The 23,484-nt window shown below is 34.8% G+C and overlaps 1 protein-coding gene and 1 long non-coding RNA gene across 2 annotated transcripts in view; one reads left to right on the forward strand and one right to left on the reverse strand.

Annotated features, from left to right (window-relative positions):
* The window catches only part of LOC144968535 (uncharacterized), a 131,506-nt gene that overhangs the window by 2,071 nt on the left and 105,951 nt on the right, over positions 1-23,484 (reverse strand). Inside the window, exons 16-24 of the mRNA XM_078906997.1 lie at positions 17,768-17,843; positions 16,664-16,713; positions 16,154-16,187; positions 9,969-10,042; positions 9,428-9,461; positions 7,307-7,344; positions 6,847-6,950; positions 2,959-3,091; positions 948-1,007 (exon numbers count right to left, since the gene is read on the reverse strand). Of these exons, the coding sequence (XP_078763123.1) occupies positions 948-1,007; positions 2,959-3,091; positions 6,847-6,950; positions 7,307-7,344; positions 9,428-9,461; positions 9,969-10,042; positions 16,154-16,187; positions 16,664-16,713; positions 17,768-17,843 (603 nt within the window). The remainder of the gene's footprint in view (positions 1-947; positions 1,008-2,958; positions 3,092-6,846; positions 6,951-7,306; positions 7,345-9,427; positions 9,462-9,968; positions 10,043-16,153; positions 16,188-16,663; positions 16,714-17,767; positions 17,844-23,484) is intronic.
* On the forward strand, positions 11,427-13,258 carry LOC144969655 (uncharacterized). The gene is made up of 3 exons (XR_013644796.1): positions 11,427-11,783; positions 12,335-12,457; positions 12,832-13,258. It is a non-coding gene; the product is annotated as an uncharacterized LOC144969655 (long non-coding RNA).

A 23,484-nucleotide genomic window follows, 5' to 3' on the forward strand; every position in this document is an offset into this window, starting at 1 on the left:
GTTTGTTTACTTGTTTTTTTTTTCATCTTTTATTTTATTTTTCATTTGTTTTCTTTTTATAACGTTCACCTCAATTTTCATTTTCTGCTCTGGAAGAAATATTTTACGTTTTAATTTTATTGCCGGATACACCTTCTATTTTGCCTCAATCAGGAAAAAAACACATTTTTAAAAAATTGGCCAGAAAACTCGTCCTTCAAATATCGATCGATTTAAATGACTCTCATCTTGGCAAAAACTCTCAAACCCGGGACTTATAATAGCCTCACATTGGATAGGACCGCCATTGCCACGTCTTTTATGATTGTTATCATCAAAACTGCAAAATAATATAACGTTATAATGATTAGCAGCAGTGCGCTTGGTAACAGATTATCGTGATCATATCCCACCATTCACATTTTGAATGAACTTAAAACAGTTAAAATGGTAAGGATTTTGTTACCAAATATACAAAGGCGTCAATGAAATAATCTGACATCTCTCCGGCAACTACAACAATAAAAGCAGCAAATCACATAATATTACAGAGCCCGGGATTATCTCCGGCTCCATGGGCTTTATTGCTCCAGAGGACTACTACATGGGAGTATCAAGAGTAAAATGTACACCATTTGTATAACGTAAAAGAAATAAACGTGACCCACCGCCTCAAAACGGTGTTATGTTGGAGTGATTTAGATGTTACAAAATTGAATTAATGAACAGAAATATGAGACGTGTCGAGTATATATCTAATAAAAACAAAAATAAATGCAGTTTCTTGAAACGACAAAAACTTAAATTTCAAATTTCTTGGCATTTTGACTTTTAAACTTTCTTTTTTTTTAACCTTTATTTATTTCTCTTTTTTTCCATTTTCTTATATTTTTCCATATTTCTCACATTGACGTGATACCGTTCTAAGATGATGGGTCACAAATGCCAAAAGGGCACAGTTCGATTACCACTGCTATCCTCGGGGGTCTCTGCTCAACTCCATCCCCAAGGTCGATTGTTTCTATCCCCTGAAATATTAAAGAGAAAATGCCTTGCATTCATCAACGGGGAAATTGGTCTTAAGATTCTCTTCCAAGGAAAGATTGGAATATGCTTCAAAGGCAAACATATTTAGAGTGATTAAAGAGATAAATATAGACAGTTTTAAATGGGTGCTGTAGTAGAGTTACTATTTTAATCATATTGATGCTGTGTGCTTAAATAAATTACTCACCATGCCTACACAACCTGATCGAAACGCCTTTGAGATCACTAACCATAATATTAAACAAACAATAAAAAACAAAACAAATTAAAAAAACTCGAGCATTTATATAGCACAATTTCCACTAAGTGGCAGCCAATCTAAGATCTGAGATATGCTGACGACACTGCACTCCTGTCAACAACACCTTCTGGATTAGACAGGCTAGTGCAATCTGTAAAACAACATAGTTAGGACAAAGGCTTGCTCCTAAATGCTAAAAAGGCCAAAGTAATGGACAATGATAAAAGTTCAAAAGCTCATATTTTGGTTAATGGTGAAAAACTGGAGAATTTTAAATATGATATATGTCTTGGGGAAAGAATAGAGACAGATAGAAAATCGACCCCTGATATCCAAAGGGGGATAGCACTTGCCCAAACAAAATTGACAAAATGATGACATTATGGGAAAGTGAAAGCATCCAACTGAAAGTGAAAATATTAAGAGCATGCATATTTGTCAACAGCATTATAGGGATGTGAATCATGGACAATTACAAAAAAACGACGAGAATATAATCAATGAAATACTACCCTGGACAGAAACGTAAACTAACCCAAATGTGAAAGAATCCCTGGACATTAGGAAGCCATATCTCATCAGGATGACAGAAACTAAAACTTGCTCTTTTGGACATATCAAGAGACATGACACCCTTGAAAAAAAAATTTTAGAGGGTATTTTTGAAAGTAAAAAAGAGAGATGGAGAACGAGAAGATGATGGTCACAAGACATCAGCGAATGGATGAATAAGCCAGTGGCTAAGTGGAAGGATGGCACAGGACAGAGGCTTGTTTCGGTTGGTAGTTGCGGCGGCCATGTCCCGGAGAGATAAGCCATGATGATGATGATGATGATGATGATCCACTACTTTGCTCATAGCACCTAGAAAAGGGTCCATAGCCAACAGCAAAACTTAATATGAAAGACGAGACATAACGCCTGTTAGGTGGTATTACATTTTTTTTCTGACAGTGATAACGATGTTAACAGCCAGGTATTCATTGTACACCTGAGTTACAGTGGGAGAATGTGAGTAAAGAGGCTTTTCCAAAGACTCAACTATGCGCCGCTCAGAGCGGGAGTCGAAGGCGAGTGTCATACCACAATACCGCATAGCCACATTTGTACTACTTCTTCTTCCTTTTAAGTCTGCAGCTTTAATTTTGAAGATTCCACAGATCACATTATTTTTCTTTCATTGGAGATGTGAGACTATTTCAGTGTCTGAATGTCGATAGTATGAACGAATACAAGTGGACATCTACTCTTGAGTGGGGAACCATAAACTTGGATGGCTTCCTCTTATTTCATATGGTCGTTTATATAGGCCTTTGCAAAATAATGTCACATTGTCACGTTTTCTTCTTTGCTGTAGCGTTTCAAGATCTAAATCAGTTTCTTGTTTTTATCTTCGTTGTTTTGATTTATAAATTTCACAACTCTGTTTTGTATTCGTTTGATTTCTTAGATTTCTGATTTGTGGTGAGAGACCCAATAATGCTTAGAATTGCATTCGAACACCGTATTATGCAATGAATTTAAACTTGCTTCTGTCAAAGATTTGTGAAAATGGGCAAAATCGGGAGGGTCTCAATTTTGGCTGGGTCTAAATTTATTCAAAACATCTGTGGTTCATTACATTTTGAGTTATCAGATTTGTAAATTTTAAAAAAAGAAAGAAAGAAAGAATTTTTTAAAACATCGCTCACAATGAAATCTCCCTCTGCCAGCGTCTTAAAGTGGAACCAATTTGGCTTCGATCGTTCATATAAGTCCATTAACTTATTCCTTGACAATATCACCTTCTCATAGGATGCAGCTTGGGATAACCTGCTGTTTACCCTTGTGTTAATTACATGAAATAGAACAAATTGAATAAGTCAACTGTGTAATATTTAGATGAAGGGTGTCTTGATAGGTGTGTATGTATGCGTGTGTGTGTGTGTGTGTGTGTGTACGCGCGCGCGAATTTGCAAAGGTAGGCTTACAGCGGTACCGCAAGAAGAAGAAAGAAAAAGGAGGAGGAGCAGGAGGAGGAGGAGGAGGAGGAGGAGGAGAAGTATAAGAAATAGAAGAAGAAGAAGAAGAAGAAGAAGAAGAAGAAGAAGAAGAAGAAGAAGAAGAAGAAGAAGAAGAAGAACAACAACAACAACAACAACAACAACAACAACAACAACAACAACAACAACGAGAGCAAGAAGAACAAGAACAAGAAGGAGAAGGAGAAGAAGAACAAGAATAACAAGATGAACAAGAAGAGAGAGAGAGAGAGAGATGTTATCTTATTATATATTTGACAAATTGGATTTTTTAGTAACACTAAGACTCCGAAATCACCCGACCTAGTGTCTCTACGTTCCCAAATAACAAGCTCCGTGGAGGTTTCTTACGAAGTCTATTTTAAGACAATAGAAATTGAGTTCAAATCTTATTAACACGTGAATCATAAATTTTGAGTTGATCGACTTATCATCACGTTCCTTGAAAGGCCACCGTTGTTCGACGATTATGCGTACCTGTATAATATACTAGTGGAGGGCTCGCAATATTTGTGGGTAATTAAAGACTAATACAAATAGACGCTCATCTACATTAATGTTTATTATACTACTGTATTGTAAAAAATTAACACAGATCGAGACAAATCAGTTGAGCTATTCATGATCAAAATCTGTCTGGTCGGTCTCTGGGTGTTTGCCAATGAATCTCATAAAGGGTGGTCAGATGGCGATTCCCGAATTTAGTTTCCATCAGAGCCATAAGGCCTATGGAGACGGAATTTATCCCGGTTCCTATAACGTGAAACAGAAAATAACAATTTTGATTGAATGCAAGTTCGTTGCAAAGTCTAACAGATCTGGATCAGCTATCCAATCCCTCCAGGGTGACAGGAGGATCAGAAGAAAAAAATCTCGACTCACTTTGCATGTGAAGCGATTGCACTACCAAATCAGCTTTTGAGATCCCCCTTTTTTTTCATTGTAAAGAGTCACATTTTAATTGGGTTTTTATATATACTTGCGATCAAAAGAAAGTATACACATTTAAAATCGTCGTTACTTTTTTATCTGTTGACGTAGGCTAATGATTTTCCACTGAGTTGTTTATCATTAGCCTTTCTGTGTACCGATAGTCGATGTTTTTGTTTTTGACCTGAAATTCGCTCACCACGTCCCGCACGAAATTAGCCTTTTAACCTCTTACCGTGGACAGGAAGTGTGTAGATTAAATTTTTTTTGTCATCCGTGTCTTCTTGAACTATTTTCAAGTCAGGAAAACACAATACAAAATACCCTCCATTAATCTGCGCGATGCCACGTCTTAGTTCAGAACAACGTGCACGTGCCATTGGTCATCTTCAAGCTGGATAGTCTGTGACCAATGTCGCAAGAATGTTTAATATCACAAGGAGAACTGTATATTCCTTAGTGGATCGATTTGAAATAATACAAACGGTTAGGGACCGAAATCGAACTGGCAGACCACGAGTAACACAACACAAGGTGAGGACCGTTTTATACGCACGGGATTGTTTTAGGACGGCGACTGAAACTGCGCTAGAGTTCCCAGGTACACAAATTAGTCGACACACTGTTCGTTGCAGACTTAGAGAGCATGGCATTATCGCAAACGTCCGTTAATGCGACAACTTCTAAGAGCACATCACCTGTTGGCCCGTCTTCAGTGGGTCTGTACTCATCTGCGCTGGACAGCGCATGCGTGGTCGTTTGTTCTCTTCTGGCTGGTCCGTCTTCAGTGGGCCCGTGCTCATATGCGCTGGACAATGCATGCGTGGTCATCTGTTCTCTTTTCAGATGAATCACGCTGTGTGATTTGAAGAAATGACGCTAGATTACATTGTTACGGAAGATCACACGAGTGATTTCACCATTCTTGTGTCTTGGAATCCCCAAACAGAGGATATGGACCAGTGATGGTGTGGGGTGGAATAAGCAGAGACTGTAGGACACCTCTAGTTCAAGTAAATGTATCCCTAACCGGTGCAAGGTACATCCAGCACATTTTACAACTCCATGTTTTCCATGTTTACATGAACATCCAAAATTTTCACTTAAACACGACAATGCACCATCCCACCGAGCTATTGTAACAAGGGATTGTATAGCAGCAAATAATGTGAACATTATCAGCCTGTGACCTGCAATATCCCCCGATCTAAATCCGATAGAAAATGTGTGGAACATAATCGGCCGCCAAGTTCGTTCGTTAGACCCGCAAAATGAACAACAACTGTTCCACGCCATAAGAACAGCTTGGGATAACATTCCTCAACACCAGCTGACCACATTGACCAATGCCGTGCGTAGGAAATGCAATGCTGTGATTGGAGCTAACGGGGGACATACTCGTTACTGATTGAATTAGATTTACCTTCATTTCAAATGAAATGAACGCAAGTAATTTTATTATAATGTCATTGTTTGTCAAAATCATAGTGTATGTTTTGACTTGTTACTTCCCTTTTAAAAGGTCATGTTTTAAAAAGTCTATGTTGCATACAAGATCTACCATAAACGTTACAAATTCTAACAAAATGAAAGATAAATGATAGTACTATGATTACACATAGGTTTTAAATAAACCAGAACAATATTCCATACCAATTCTATAGGTAAAACAAGTTTATACTTTCTTTTGATCACTAGTATATAATTTTGAAAGATTGTTACTATCATCTTATATAGGCATAAATGAATTTAGTATTATTTTATTACAAGCATAGCTGTCCGCTCAATGAATGTGATGATCAATCGATCAACTCAAAATTTATTATTCTGCATTTAATACCTTATATATTTCACTCACTTATCGTAGAACGCATTGGGAAACTGGTTGACATAACTTTAATTAAAACTGTATTCAAAATAATGAGATGAATCACTACCTTGAATCGATTCAATGCAAGTACTCCAACCTCATTGTCACATCAGAGAGCTCTCTGGTCATACTCGTTAATCGGAAGGTTGACACAAAAGCCAACGTGCTAAAATGATGGCGTGTGTTTTCGATGAGATTTGACGAAAGAAATCTGATATTTCGATAAAATTATAACGGTGTCTAATAAATCTAATAATGCACACAAACCATCTTCATGTCAATTGTAACACCATCCAAAATTTGGTAAAGATTGGTCCAGTGGTTTCGGAGCCATGGTTTTACTAATAATCGAATTTGCCAAATATATAACAAGATGTCACTTGAGTGTTACAAATGACAAATAGAGGTTAACCATTTTAAAAATCCATCTTTGCAAATGGCAGCAAAACTAACTATTTATAGATGTCAATTTTGCAAATGATAACAAAGGCTAACCATTTATACATTTGACCGTTTCAAATGACAAGATAGGTTAACCGTTTATAAATTCCATTGTTGCAAATGACATGACAACAACGGTTAATCATTTATAAATTCCATTGTTGCAAATGACAAAAGAATTAAATTTAAAACTTTGATCGTTGCTCATGACATTGTGACATTTATACATTTGATTTTTGCAAATGACAGAATTTGGTTAACCATTTATAAATTTCATTTATAAAGCTACTTTGTAACATGAAAATTCAAATAGTTACACGTAATCTTCTTGTGAAGATATGCTGGCAGATTTCCTTCTTCCCTCTATTTCTCTCTCTTTTGTCTTTTTTTCCTCTTTATCTACTTTGGTGAAACCGACTTCCTTTTTCACAGAAAGAAATAAAACAAAAGAAAACTAACTTAATAGCTTTTCATAAACGCTAAAAGCACGTAAGTGAGACATTTATATTGTAACAAGAATACAAAAGGATTCGTTGGAATGCTATAATGTAAGATCTACAGAAGTATAATTTCATAATTCATTAAAAATCAATTTTTTTCTTTGTTTCTTGCACTATTTTTATTATAATTTTCGGCACCTATAAGTGACACAAAACCACATCAAACGTGATAAAATCTGTAAAAAAAATGCCTGGATATACAATCTCTCCACCGTGCAGCTTGTAAAAAAAAGAAAACAATAAATAATAAACAGACAAGCACCGACAACTTTCTCACCTTTGCTTGTGATTGTGAATGTGTAGAGCTTGATGCTGCTGTGGAATCAATGGATTTTGAATGGTTGTAAAACGATTGAAAATTATTTAAATATTAAGCTACTAGAAGGTGTGAACAGTAAAAAGGAATGTAATAAATTTATTTTTTTTTAACACAAAATAATAAACACGGATGGCTGATGACTCAAACCCATCCTCAACCAATCACAAAAACAGTTAAAACGTTTATAGATCACGATAATTCCAGATAGATAAAGCCAATGTATAATATTTTAAAACCGAAACGTTCCATGTTTAGTGTTTTGATAGTTTTGTTTTAAGTTTTGTTTTCTTAATTTCAAAACATTTAACTTTCCTAAATATGATTATTCATAAAATTCAATTTTCTTCATCTTTTTCATTCAAACATCATATCGTTTTGAGACGGTGGGTTTCTTTATTAGTATAAAGATATACAAATGCGTGTGTATATGTTTGTGTGTGCGTTTGAGTGTGTGTGTGTGTGTGTGTGTATGTATGTGAAACAGTGCCAGACAAAGCAGAAAGAAAAGTGCAGGAAAAATCATCAAAAAATAATAATAATAATAATTAATAATAATAATAATAATAATAATAATAATAATAATAATAATAATAATAATAATAATAATAATAATAATAATAATAATCAGCCTGCCTCGACCCGGGATAGAACTTCAGACCTCTTCATTACCGTTCAGGCGTGCAACCATTGCATCCAAGAAGTTCACCGATAATAGGCTTCAACAGTCATGACTTCATTTCCCTCTTAATGACGCATAGTACCTTAGTAACTGGCTCTAAACTATTGGAACAATGGCGGACGAGCATAAAAGTGTATCCAAAAGAGACAAACATTATAAATATGATCAAATTTTGACTTTTATACATTCTGATTACATGACATACGAAAAGTTCTAGCCAGCATGAAGAATAAAAAGTACCGATTTTCTCTGTTTAGAACCAAGCTGCTCGCCGTTGCTGGGCGAAGTGACATCAGACTATTGAATACAATTGGGACGGTTTAATGCTTGCAAGGGTACCCGTTTGCGCTATGGACGCTCGCCTGCATTACAAAACACAACCATTGAACACGAGAGGATTAGTTGTTATAGTTACTTGGTCCATTATTCCCTTTGTTGAGAATCTAAAAACTTTATCGCCTCGTTCATTGATATTTATGAATGTTGATGTGAATAAATACTACATTTCAATGATATCAAATATTAATAGCCGCACATTTTGCTAGTTTCGGTTTCTGTACCAGCAAGACTAACCCTCTCCTTACCAATCATATGAAAATCGTCACATTCGTTACGATACAACTAACAATTTTCTTATTCAAATTTCTTTTGTACATCACAAAATTGAAATAAAATACACTGTGTGTTGAAGAGCACGTTTTGCTAAAGAAATTATTCATCGCAAGAATGTTACTGCTATTATGCCTGAGTAGTAAAAAATCTATTTTTGTGTTAGTTGGGTGTGAAGTTTTGGGGGAAAATCTTGAAAATGGCTGGTAAGGAGAGGGTTAAGGTCCCCAAGTCCATGATGATCTCTCTAACAACATCCACCCTGGATCAGTGATGTATGGCGGTTTTTCCCACTTGAACAAGTGGCGGCAAAAGTCCAACGACTCCAGAGCATCTGGTTGAACGTTACATCAAAAATAAGCAGATGCCGGATGTATTCTCGACAGGACAGGTACGAAATAGAGTTTGCTGAATGAATAAATCGTCATAGCATTTTAGAGTGAACCAATCAAAAGCTACTGACGGTTGAAAATTAAAAATCAATAAAGAAAAAAAGTCGTGACGTTTCATGCTTTACTTTTCCGGTTCCAAAATCATTGGAAGTGAGTATCTAACAAGTCCTTCAGATGACTAATAATGAATAGGTTGTATACTGAATCATAAGGTGGCATAAATATTTTAATGGCAGGATGTATCGGCAGATTCTAAGGATTACGGGACGTAAAAGAGCGGGGATGGATGATTTCATATTCTACACTTAAAATCCAATTTTCAGTGACAGGTCAACTCCGACAGAAAAGCGATTTGAAACAGTGGGTCATAAACGAACAATAAGGAAAATCAAATCTCACCAGAGGATGGCAACTTCGATGACCTCTTTGACCCCTGTGTTGGAAGAGAAATAAATGGAGATTTCATCATTCGAGACTTCCTCCTCCTCCTCTTCTTCTTCTTCTTCTTCTTCTTCTTCTTCTTCTTCTTCTTCTTCTTCTTATTATTATTATTATTATTATTATTATTATTATTATTATTATTATTATCATCATCATTATTATTATTATTATTATTATTATTATTATTATTATTATTATTATTATTATTATTATATATTATCATCATCATCATTATTATTATTATTATTATTATTATTATTATTATTATTATTATTATTATTATTATTATTATATTATTATTATTATTATTGTTGTCATTATTATTATTAATATATTATTATTATTATTATTATTATATTATATATATATATATATATATATATATATATATATATATATATATATTGCTGTTTAATAATCAAAAGAAACAAACAGACAAAAATAAAAACAACAACAAAGAAGTGAACACAACAATATGCAAAATAGGTATAAGCATTACCATGCCTGTGTTATTCCTAGTAGTACCATGTTGAGGCGGAATGGGTTCTTTGATACCTCGATGGTTTGAGCCTGCTGCGAATTCATTTGAAATTTATATAATAAAAATAGATAATATTAAATAAATAAAAGAATTTGTTTAAAATTTCGAAAAATTGTACTTCAAATTGTAGTTTGTCAAAATTTGAAACCATGTGGCAGAAAAAAATATAAATAAGATGTTAAGTGAGAGGAGAGAAAAAAGTCAACTTTATAAACACCAAACTGCCGCTACTGAGAGCCAACGTTGATATTAACAACACACCATTATTGACAAGATCATTAGTTAACTTCGCGAAGTCTCAGAATTGAAAGAGTTTGCCAAGTGATAGATCATTTAAATCGATCGATGTTTGAAAGAAGAGTTCTATGGCCAAAATTCTAGGGTCCTAGTTAATACTAGTTTTAAAAAAATAATTGTAAGTATGCGCTACTAAAATCAATATGCACATCGAATTACTCTTTTTCGTTTTGATTCTCGTTGAAGATGTTAGTGATAAGAAATAATAGATAAACAAACATAAAATTGGCAAAATGTAATAAACAAGAAGGAAATTTGTGATATATTGCTTCAAATCAATATCATCATTCCAGGGTGAGGTAAATGGTAAACTAATCAATTTATTGTTTTAAATAAATATGAGTCTTGTATCAAGTTTTTATGTTTTATTGAAGACAGTCGTTATAATGTAAACAATGACAGTGAGAGAATGTGAGTAAAGAGCCTTTTCCAAGGACTCAACTATGCGCCGAGCGAGGCTCGAACCCAGGACAGTCAGATCCGAAAGCGAGTACCATGCCACAAGACCACATAGCCGCACATAGAGAAACGTTAACATTATGAATACGTCATATCGCTACAATGAATCCTGAAAAAGCCAACACCGCAAGACCAGAAAGCGTGGCTGATTTTCAGCAGAATTGATTTTATCAATTTACATTGGAACACACTTAGATAAAGAACAGAAAATGTTGGCTTTAAGCAGAAGGTGACTTTAATAGTGTTGACTTTATGCGGATTCCGTTGTACCTTTTTTCAAACAGTATAGTCCGTTTTCTTAGCGGCAAGTTCCGTGCGTTTTGTGCACTTTTTGTAACCAGCAAACTAAGTATACAAATTGGTGCAGAAAATTATGAAGATTCGAAAAATAGGTGGCTCCAAATACCATTTTTATTGAAAAGACCTTAAAATTCGTCGTAAAGTCTAGTGAAAACGCGCACTTTGTGACGTTTTGGCGCTCGATTACAAAAGTATAAAAAACAAACATTCTCACCCATTAAGAACATCTTGATTAGTTTTTGATCGTGGAAATATTTTTGTTTTAATGTTTTCCATTATTATTTACCAAAAATCTAGCTTTTGATTATTTTAAAACAATTTTTTTGTCTTCTGACCGCAGACAAAAACCCCAATAAAAATTGTCCTTTTTTGCCCGTGCAACAAAACGATGAGTCATTAGGACGACCTATCCTTTACTAAGTATGTACTAGGATGTCTTAGCGCCTGTAAACGATAAAAACAACAACAAAAGACTAAAAAAAATATTTAAAGCAGTTAAAGAGGTTTCTTTCAACCAGTGTGTACAGTACAATAATGCTAAATCGAAATGCGGTTTTGTCATCTGTCACCGCCTCTCCCTTCGAGATAACGACAGCTCCATCTACCGACAATGGCATCATGTGTTGTCTAAAAAATAACTGAGAGAATGAGTTTTGTCTTTTGAACGATGTCAACAAACTACAATTTTATTTTGTGCAATCGATATTCGTTGAAAAGGTAAGGAACAATCTTTTTCATCTATTATAAATGTCTTATATCATCGTGATGTTATTTTACTTTATGCGCATGCTAGTGCGATAAGTATCGCGCAATGTATGACAAAAGAATTGAGTTGTGAAAAAAGAATTGGGTCAGATCAAAGCTGAGTCACAGTAATATCATTCTAAACACACAATAAGCCTCCAGGATGCAATAGATAGAGTAAGATTATGGCCCATGCTTGGATCTGAACATATTTTTCTATCTTAATATAATATAAGTTGCATGTGTTATGTCAGTACTAAATTTAGACCCTTTTAGATTCGATTCGATATAGATTAGCCTGTCGATGATTGATGATAGAATAACGGTGTTTATCAATACTGCTGCCCGAGAAAAAAAAAAAGATAACTAATTTATTATTAACTCAGTTGATCAAAAAAAGAACATCTCCATACATAATTCTTTAAATACACGCTAATATTCACACACATTGTTTTACCTTTTGCTTATTCATGTTTTTTTTTTAAACAGTGTATTGACTTGTTTGTTACATTTCTACTTGCCAGCCTCACAGTCCTTTGTTTCCTTGAAATTAATAAGCATCATGCCTGGGGACCTCGTCAAATTGGAATGCTAGTTTGATTTGTTGAATAGTCAAGATTGCAAGGACTAAAGTTCCATTCTAACAGGTATTTGGAAGTATGTGTTCGTTGTGTGTGTGTTGTTGTTGTTGTTTTGTTATTTTTTTGTTTTGCAGAGAATCTTACCACTGAGCTATCCAAGCCCCGTCAACTAATATGTGTTTAACCTTTCTCACGCAAACACACACACAAATACACACTCACACGCATACACACACACACACACACACACACACACACACACTCGCACGCCCACAAACTTGTTCATTCTGTCAGCTCTCAAGCTACCCTATATCGCCTTAAGATGGTAACATTTTCTGTAACTTGATAAACTACGTAATTCACACTTTGTAGGAAATAACTATAAATATCATCTCTTGAGTATGTCATGGGGTTTTGTTTTATTTTTCTTTCCTTCCTAGAATGCGCTGATATGGCAGGAGGAAAGAAGCGGCAGACATCCATTGTCGACTGTAAAAATCTGAACAAAGTTCCAAGACTCGATCAAGCTTCCCCTGAAATTTACTGGTCGAAGTGCCTGTTTTGTCAAGAAACCATTGAAAATTCTCTTCTCACAAACCCTAAAAAGCAACCAAATTAAATTGTATTGAAGACACTTATGTTGCAATTTCTGAGGATATCAAACTTTTTCATGACTCAGGTAGATTGCCAATAGCATTGAAATTCAATATTAACCAACCTGTGAAATGTCTTGCTAATTTTTTGAGAGACAATGATGGACTTTACCACAAGAATTGCAGACACAGGTTTCATAAATCAAAACTCAAAAGGCTTGCAAAGAAGATAAATCAATGTAATAGTGAAGCCGTTGCAAGTCCTGATACAAGAGGCACATTAAACACATCACATGTAAGGAAACACTGCTTGTTTTGTAAGGGTTGTGAAGGGGAATTGACTGAGGTACGGACTCTTGCTCTCTCACAAAAAGTCTACGAGGAAGCTGTCCTTCATTCAGATACAAGTATTCTTAGAGTATTTGCGGAGGGTGATCTTATTGCGGTGGAAGCAAAGTATCATAAGCCTTGCCTTATACTGTTCCACAGAAGAGCAGACGATTTTAGATGTAAAAATACTTCAGACAACAAATACAAAACACACATTGCAGAATGCACACAGGATATTGTCAATTTTATTGATCAACAAAAAGCTCGCACAGACACAAATGTTGTGTTTAAGCTGAATGATCTCTACAATTTACTTTTGTCAAAATTAAATGCCATAAATTTGTCGATGTATATGTACATAAAACTAGATTCAAAGAAAATTTACTATCGAGAGTTCCTTCTTTAATGGAATACAGGGATGGGCGGGAAGTCTTGCTTACTTTCAAAGAGGGGAATATTATTTCACAAGCAGCTATTGCCGATTTAGATTCAAATGATGATCTTGCAATACAAAAAGCAGTTGATATTATAAGAGCAGAAATAAGAAATCATACATTCATATCACCCCTCAATATAGATCATAATAGCATTGTCAATAGTGTACCACACAAATTAGTGAAAATTGTGAATGGCATTTTTTAGAAATGGAAGCGAGTGTCACTTCAATTCTGGGGTTACACGAACAGATGTGGTTATCATTCTGATATCACAGTTTGCTGCATTGGGAATGGAAAAGTTGTTTGTCAACTACGGTACAGGAAAACATAGAAGTCTGATACCTATCCACTCAATTGTTGAACCCCTGTGTCCTGAAAAATCTCTGGCTATATCCTTCTTCCATGCCTTTACGGGGTGTGACAGTGTCAGCTCATTTGCAGGGAAGGGAAAGAAAATAGCATGTTCAGTTTGGGCCGCATTTGATGATGTTACAGACTCATTTAAAGCTCTTGCTAATCAACCCTCTAAGGAACATATAGCCAGCCGTTTCAACATCATCCAGAGATTTGTCTGTTGTTTGACAGAGCAACCAACTTATCTGCTGTCAATGAATGCCGGCATGAACTTTTTAACAAAAAAAAGTCACGCCTTCCAGACAATATGCCACCAACTCGTGAAGCTCTCAAACAGCATTTAAATCGAGCAGTTTACCAAGCTGGTTATGTATGGAAACGCTCTCTTGCTAAAGACTCTAGTCTTCCTTCCAAATCAGATTTTGGTTGGAAAGAAGATGGGATGCCAAAGTGGTCCACTTTGACTGACCTTACACATGCCTCACAAAATCTGATTAAATGTAACTGTTCATCAAAGGGATGCTCCAAAAGATGCAATTGTGTTAAGGCATCTCTTCCATGTAATCTGTTATGTGCCTCCAATGGTCAATGTTCTAGAGACAATGATTGACTTTAAACGCGTTTTTCAATTGTATGTTTTCAACAAACTATGGAATTAAAAAGGGATGTAAATCTATAATAATGCTGCTGTTAAATATGTACACAGAAAAAATGTTTTAAATGGTTCAATTCTTCATTGAATAAATATGTATTGTACAATATATATAAATTTAAACGTGTTATTTGCTATATGATAGAAATACATTGTACTCTTATGTTTGAGAGTGATTGTACGTGTGTGTCGGAAGGAGAAGGGTACTTGCTTTGGCAGTTGAATTGTCTATTATTGTTTGTTTTTTTTAATCAAATTAATATTGCTTGTTTTAGAGGATGTGAAGATTAAAAAATGTTTTTGAAATGCGTGGCATTTCAAATATATGTCAGATTCTAAACTATTTAAACAGTTTCTAGGAAGGAGATATATATTTTTTTTACTTTCCTGAAAAATCCCATTTGAATTTCGTATTTTCTTATATATTTCAATAAAATTCAAATGGAAAAATAATTTGTGAGTCCAGAGTACGCAACAGAATAACAAAATATCCACATTGTTATAAAATATTTATAAAACTGTAAATTTTTGAGGAAAAAATTATTTAAAAAAAAAATGCATTTTGTCACCTTTAAAGGGCAATAACTCTTGGTTCCAGCTATTTTTCAACTTGGAGCCACCTATTTTCGAAATCCTCATAAAATTCTGCATTTTGTGTGAAAATTTCATGCTGGTTACACGATTTGCACAATTTTTCCATTAAGGGAACGGACTAGTACTAAAGAGAGGAAAGTAAACACATTTTTCTAGATAGCATTATCCCCGAATTTTGCTCAAACGCTGCGCTCTACAAGAGATCCAAAGCAAACAGCAACATTTAAAATACACGGCGAGGCATAAGACGCTGTAAGACGCTATTACACATTTTTGTTATTGACAAAGCCACTTACTCTCTCTCTCTCTCTCTCTCTCTCTCTCTCTCTCTCTCTCTCTCTCTCTTTCTCTATCTGTCTATCTCTCTGTCTCTCTCTCTCCCTCTCTCTCTCTCTCTCTCTCTCTCTCTCGCCCTTTCTCTCTCTCACACACACAAACACACACATCCTCTCTCTCTCTCTCTCTCTCTCGCTCTCTCTCTCTCTCTCTCTCTCTCTCTCTCTCTCTCTCTCTTTTCCTCAGCCTATGTCTCTTTCTCTGTTTTCTCTTCCTCTACTACCTCTCCCCCTCCTTATATATATATATATGTATATCCATCTCTATCAATGTATGTCTATTATTTATCTTATATCTATGTATCTGTATCTCTCTATCTCCCATTCTTTCTTTCTTTCACATCTACTCTTAATCTTCAAAGATTTCAATAGGTAAAATTTGAAATGGGCTAATAAATAATTTTTAAAAAACTATATTATAGAAGAGGGCGGGGTCTAAATTTGTACAATACTTGAGCATTTCTTACCAGTTGTACAATTTTGTGTTGGGATTGTCTTGTCCTGTTGGAAAGAAAGCAATTAGCATCATAATCATGGTAATCATGAATTGCTCGACGAAAATAGAAGTCATGGATGAAAAATAGGGAAGATGTTAGCTCAATTGCTAATCGCCGTCGCCGTCTATTCTCTCTCTCTCTCTCTCTCTCTCTCTCTCTCTCTCTCTCTCTCTCTCTCTTTCTTTCTTTCTTTCTTTCTCTCTCTTACTCATTCTCTATCATCTATCTATCTATCGATCTATCTATCTATCTATCTATCTATCTATCTATCTATCTATCTATTTATCTATCCATCTATCTATCTATTTATCTATATATCTTACTATATCTGAGAAAATATATATGTAACAACAGTCTCATATGTTTGGTCTTCAGACAAAATGATTTAATTTCTTTAGACATAGTATAAACAGCTGATCCGCACACAAAATATCGGGCTTCGTTGACTATTCAGTGATATAATCTATGCATAGTACTCACATTTTTCAATTTTCCAAAGCTGTCTCGTCGATTCACTGGTTGCTTGAAGGCTGGAATGATAAATTGACTAAAGTGAATATTGCAACACCTTTCTGCCGTGCTCAGAAGAAGAAAAAAACAAGTTTTAAACATTTTGGTGAGAAAACAAGTCATTCAAATATCTGTAGATTAAAACGATAGTCATATAGTAAAGAAATCCTCTGAAACTCATGTTGCTTGAACAGCGAGAGAAAGTGAACATTATATGAGATATGAAAAAAATTCAACTGATCCTTAATACTGTCCAATTTATGGTCCTCGTGGTGTATTATTTTCTACCATTGACAAGAATGCTACTTTTATTTCTCTTTCTCTCTCTCTCTCTCTCTCTCTCTCTCTCTCTCTCTCTCTCTCTCTCTCTCTCTCTCTCTCTCTCTCTCTCTCTCTTTCTCTCTCTCTCTCTCTCTCTCTCTCTCTCTCTCTCTCTCTCTTTCTTTGACAAGAATTTGAAAAGAATTTTGAATTCATTGACAAGAATGCTACTTTTATTTCTCTTTCTCTCTCTCTCTCTCTCTCTCTCTCTTTCTCTCTCTCTCTCTCTCTCTCTCTCTCTCTCTTTCTTTCTTTCTCAATATCTCTCTCTGTCTCTTTTTCTCCCTATATCTCCCGCTCTCTAAATATCTTTATCTGTCTGTCTGTCTGTCGTTCTCTCTCTCTCTCTCTCTCTCTCTCTCTCTCTCTCTCTCTCTCTCACGTCCATCTGTTTAAATAACAGTTATGTTTAACTAATTTGACTGTCTCTTGTTTATCGACAGATGTGTTATTGTAACTTGATATACTCGTACTCTTTATAAATAACCACAAAAAATGTTTGACTCACTTCAAGGCCGGTTTTATGACAAACCCGATAAACTCAGGAATGTATGTGTATGTTTGTGTGTGTGTGTGTGTGTGTGTGTGAGAGAGAGAGAGAGAAAGGAGAGAAGGAGAGAGGGAGAGGGAGAGAGTGAGATAGAGAGAGAGAGAGAGAAAGGAGAGAATGAGAGAGGGAGAGGGAGAGAGTGAGATAGAGAGAGAGAGAGAGAGAGTCATGAATGAGTGGAGAAAACAAAAAGATCGACTTACGACATATTGGAGGCAGATTCAAACTTTTGATTGTTTTAGGTCTGTGCTTTACTACAGCCATGACTCTACAGCTGCCCTGAGAAGAAGTGTATTGGAAATAATATCTATAATGACGACTGATAATAATAATAATAATAATAATAATAATAATAATAATAATAATAATAATAATAATAATAATAATAATAACAATATCAATAATTATATTTATAATAATAATAATAATAATAATAATAATAATAATAATAATAATAATAATAATAATAATAAATAATAATAATAATAATAATAATAGAAAATAAACATAATGATAATGATGATGATAATAAAAATTATTAGAATAATATAATTATAGTAATAATAATAATAATGATAATAATAATAATAATAATAATAATAATAATAATAATAATAATAATAATAATAATAATAAATAATAATAATAATAATAATAATAATAATAATAATAATAATAATAATAATAAATGGATAGACGGGTGGAAATAATTGATAGATAGATAGATAGATATTATGTAGTTTTCTCGCCTAGTTTTTTTTTTTCCTCCTACGGCGCTGTTTCCTCCGTCCGCTCGTAGATAGATGGCTTCTTCAGCGAGGAATGCTATTCATTCGCGCTCCAAAAAAGTGTCGAGCTCTCTGCGTGATTCAAGCTAATTCCCCTCAACAATAAATAGATAGATAGATAGATAGATAGATAGATAGATAGATAGATAGATATTATTTAAAATATTTACCACAATGTTTGGGGCAGTCTACATCGATGTAGACCACTTCAAGAAACAACAACAGTCAACAAAACAACTCAGTCCTGAAGATGGCAAATTAAGCCTGAAACATCGATGTAGACTGCCCCAAACATTGTGGTAAATATTTTAAATAATAATTCGCTCCATTACTACATGTCGAGCACTTTTCGTACCATATTTGTATCAAACACGATTCAATAGATAGATAGATAGATAGATAGATAGATAGATAGATAGATAGATAGATAGATAGATAGATAGATAAATAGATAGATAAATGGATGGATAGATGGATGAAAACATATTTAATGAAATACATAGATAGGTAGGTAAATTGGTAAATAAACTTTAAATAGATAGGTAGGTAGATTGGTAGATATACTTATTATCTATGCACTATCAAATTTTCATAACTGACATTTCAATTAGCATTTACATTTGCATTTGTAAGATCTGGTATTTTAATGGAGAAGTCCTCGGCAAATGTCGCTAACACTTTTTACACTCACATACCCAAGTTGTAGACATATCAAACCATTGATAATAAAATGTTTTAAATATAATACTTTACAAAAAAATTAAGCATACTTAATCCTATCCCTTCGTTTTATATTTGAATTTGATTTAATTATCCATAACGGACCTGGATTTCCATTTGGATTTAAGAGGCAGATATATGGGGTTATTCTATGCAACAGGTGAGCCATTCCCTTTACATATGATTTTAGAATTGATGATATATTAATATGTATACAAAGGTCTCGTAATCGGTCCGTCACATTGAAGCAAACGGATCATGAAATAAAAAACTGAAACACAATTGAGCTCTATCTAATAATGACTAAATATTCAAGGCCTTCTTAATGATATCGTCATTGCTAAAAAAAAATTGGCAGTGAAAAATTAGTTCCACAAAACAATTTGTGATAAGCAGACAAAAGTGCTTGTTTCGAGACCTGCCTATCAACATTATTTTAAAAGATATTATGAGAAATATAGAGTGATTATATCCGCGCTATTTGTATTTCAAGTATTCATACTGATTTAATTTCCCTAAGGTTTTTGGTGGTTTTAATTTAAGATTATTACGTCCGAACAAGATGACTCTAAAGCTCCATAGTGATTCTGAATCAACTCCAATAGCCAATGGAGCGTCAAATAATGGATTAATGCGGGACAACTCCTGTCCTAACCAAACCGTTTGTGATCAAGTCCCTAAACAAAACAATGATCAGCAAGCTTTTAAGTTTTCAAAAGCGACAAGAAGGAAGAAATGTGTTTTGATGTTTTGCGTAGTGGCAAACTTTATGGCCACTAGTGCAAAATCCCTTTTAGTTCCGTTCTTTCCTTTGGTAGCCCAGACAAAAGGAATGAGCATTTTTATGATAGGTTTTGTATTCGGGGTTTATAACCTCGTTGTATTTCTGGCAGCATCCGTGATAGGAAAGTACATGACGCGAATAGGAGTAAAATTCGTGTATCTTTCTGGAGTATTCGTTGGAGGATGTTGTGCAATTTTGTTTGGAGCTTTAGACAAAGCCCCTGCTGGAATCAGTTTTACTATAATGTCCATTTTGGTCAGGTGTGTTGAAGCATTGGGCTTTGCAGCGTTTATGACCGCCTCTATGACAATTGCATCAAGTGAGTTTCCCGACCACGTGGGGTCTGTTTTAGCTCTTCTCAAGACAGGATCAGGTATTGGGTTAATGACAAGTCCAATCATAGGAGGATTTTTGTACGACTTAGGGGGATTTGGGCTTCCGTTTTATACTCTTGGTGTAGTCAATTTACTTTCAGGTGTTGTGTTTTGGAAGCTTATACCGGATATACAAAATTGCGGTAGTAAAAGTGTGCACGACAGTTCCGTTTTTCATTTGTTTCGAAGCTCTTTATTGGTGTTTGCATTATTTGTCGTGTTCCTAACCATGGCCGGGGTGAATGTGCTTGTATCAACAATTGCAATCTACCTACAGCAATTCGATGTATCAGCGTCAACTGTGGGATTCATGAACGCAATTTTGGCCTCTGTCTACATTACAATGACTCCTATAGCGGGATATATCACCGATGTGAAGGATAGTCAATCAGCATTGCTGATTTTTGGACTTTTCGTAGCTTTTATTTCTTGGCTACTATGCGGACCAAGTCCTGTTCTTCCCTTTATCAATGCCAGCTTGTGGTCCTTTGGCGTGGGCCTTTTCTTGCTCGGTATCAGTTTTGGATGTATGCTGGTTCCATCGATGAAATGCATGGTCAACGGCGCTCTGGACTTGAATCACGAGAAGAATACAAATGTTTATGCGTTAGTTTCTGGATTGTTTAATTCCGCCCATGCCCTAGGAGGATTTGTTGGACCAGTCGCTATGGGTAACTTAATTCAAGAGTATGGATTTCCAAAAACTTTTACAGGTCTCGGACTTGTCAATTTCTTTTTGTTTATTTTCTCGATTGGATTTTTTATGTTTCGGAGTCGCAAAGGACGACAAATAGATAAAGCTAAAGAATGTGAAGCGGAATAATAACAAGATATGTTCCACCAATACTTGGAGGCATTTCCTGAAATAAAGGGACATTATGCCACATATTTCAATTACTTGATAAGTTTGGTTGAGAACAAATTCTACTAGCAAAGTGAAGCCATGTGACTGCAAAACAATAAACAAATAAAGCTCGAAGCATATTCGATGCTCTTAGATAAATGGTCTACGTGGTCAAAAATGATGGGAATTTAGCAATTAGTATAATATAAAAGAGTAAAGTAGTTTTACAATTTAAAAAAATCAATTATGCCCTTTCGCCAACGACATCATAAGATATCGTCACCTAGGCACTCTACGAAGGAATAAGAAATTAATCAAACAAGATATCTGAGGTCAACAGGAATCCCCCATGTTGTCCAAGTGAGTAAATTAGAGGTTGATAATCTTGCCCAAGGAAAAAAACGAAAGTGCCTGAAGCGGGGCTCGAACCCGGGACCTTTAGGGTCACAGTGCAATGCCTTAACCACTCGGCCACTTCGACACCCTTTTACAATTTATTTCATTTAAAATGTTAAGTTTGACGTCTTTTTTTTTCAAAACTACTTTACTAAAACGAAGAAGACACTTTCGGTTTGTCGGGATCGACGTAAAAGGTCTATGTGAATCCTTCAATGGAGAAAAGACATGATACCATGAGTTTCTTTGAGAATGCACTGCTTGTGTGACACAACATATCCAGAGGAATGTTCTTTTTTGAAACATTTCTCATATGGATTCTTCTTGGTGCAAAGGTTGCTCCCACTTCAATCGATTGTATCAACCAAACCGTAAAATCCATTACTTAAGAAATCTCGCACATATAAAATCACTCAATTTGGCACCATCTGTTGAATTGTTGTGTAAAGTAATTAGAATTTACTCAATTTAAATGGAATTTTGACAACACAATTTTGAATATTTGCTTTTTTTTTTTTTTTTGCTATGAGAATTTCAACATTATAGGTACCATAGTAAAGAAGTGACATCCAAACAGGGGACAATACGTTTTTTGACCCACCAAGTATTTTATCAAATTAGGATTCTTTTTCAATACACATTCAGAATGTAGAAATTGGGTAATCAGAGAATCAGATAATAAGAGAACGTACAAAAAAGTAATGCCTTCAAGGTCATCATATCGTCAATAATTGAGCTAAACCCACAAAACATGCTCCAAACAAAAACTCACTCTTTTCCGGAGATGATGATATTCCATTACTAAACGTAACCCCCACACCCATTCGTTTTGACCAAATTTAAATTATTATGCAGGAAAAGATCGTACAGCCAAAACAGGCTGACCTATCACCCATAAATCAGAATAGTACACAATGGCCTCTAAGCGATAAAGGTATAATAATATTACTATATATTGTGCTTTACACTTTTTATTATTCAAGTTTTATGTTGTGTTCATCCTTCAGCAATAAATTTTACGATGATTTTCCCACTAAGGCAAGGTCTAAGTATAAATATAGACGTCTATATGGCTTTTGAATTGGTCGAGCAAGCTTCACTCAAGCTTGAAAATTGGCAGATGAAACGTAACCCTTACTTTACCAGCCATTTTCAGGATTTTCCCCAAAAACTTCGCTTACAACTAACACAAAAATAGAATTTCTATCACTCAAACACAATAGCAGTAAAGTTCTTGCCATAAGTAATTTCTTAAGCTAAAACATACTCTACAACACATTGTTCATTTTCTTTAAATGTTATCACGTACATAAGAAATTTGAATAAGAAAAATGTTAGTTGTATCGTAACGAATGTGACGATTTTCTTATAGTTGGTACGGAGAAATTAAATTAAGACGTGTGAGTTACAGTGGATCGCTGTGTCTACGTCATTTCAATGAAGCACATATGACACACATTCCACTGTAAAGGGCATACCACAGGCGTGACGCCGAGGATCTGTTGCCTTGTTTACTTTGAGCGATAGGCAAAAACTTGAGTTGGTTATGAGTCTTCGGTTTACGGTTATCGGTTTGTATCGCAAACAATATATACCGAATTCTATAATTTCAAGTCAAAAATAAAACAACTGAAATGTTTATTCAACTAGATGTCTAGTTTTAATACTGTATAAGATAATTAACGTGGTTGTCAAAAGTTTATGCACTGTGTGTTGATTGAAAAACCCGAGACTTATACCAATAAGATAATATAAAAAGGCATCCACGTCAATGGCTCGCCAGGCATCGCAACAAGAAGTCAGGGAGGGGTCATCAATTTACTAGTAACTGTATTGAGAAGAACTGAACCTTGATCTGACTGGGGCTGTCCGGACAATCATTATTCAATACATGACAAGGGCAATGACTGAACACTTAAGCGAACTGCACGGTTAGTATTGATATCGAAAGTAGGTGTTTGAGTAAAATACTTATCTGTTCTATCCGCCAATCAATCTTACAAACTGATCACCT

The sequence above is a fragment of the Berghia stephanieae genome, chromosome 3 (genome assembly GCF_034508935.2).
Source record: "Berghia stephanieae isolate SIO BIC M18660-M18661 chromosome 3, UCSD_Bste_1.3, whole genome shotgun sequence".
In the NCBI taxonomy this organism is placed as follows: domain Eukaryota; kingdom Metazoa; phylum Mollusca; class Gastropoda; order Nudibranchia; family Aeolidiidae; genus Berghia; species Berghia stephanieae.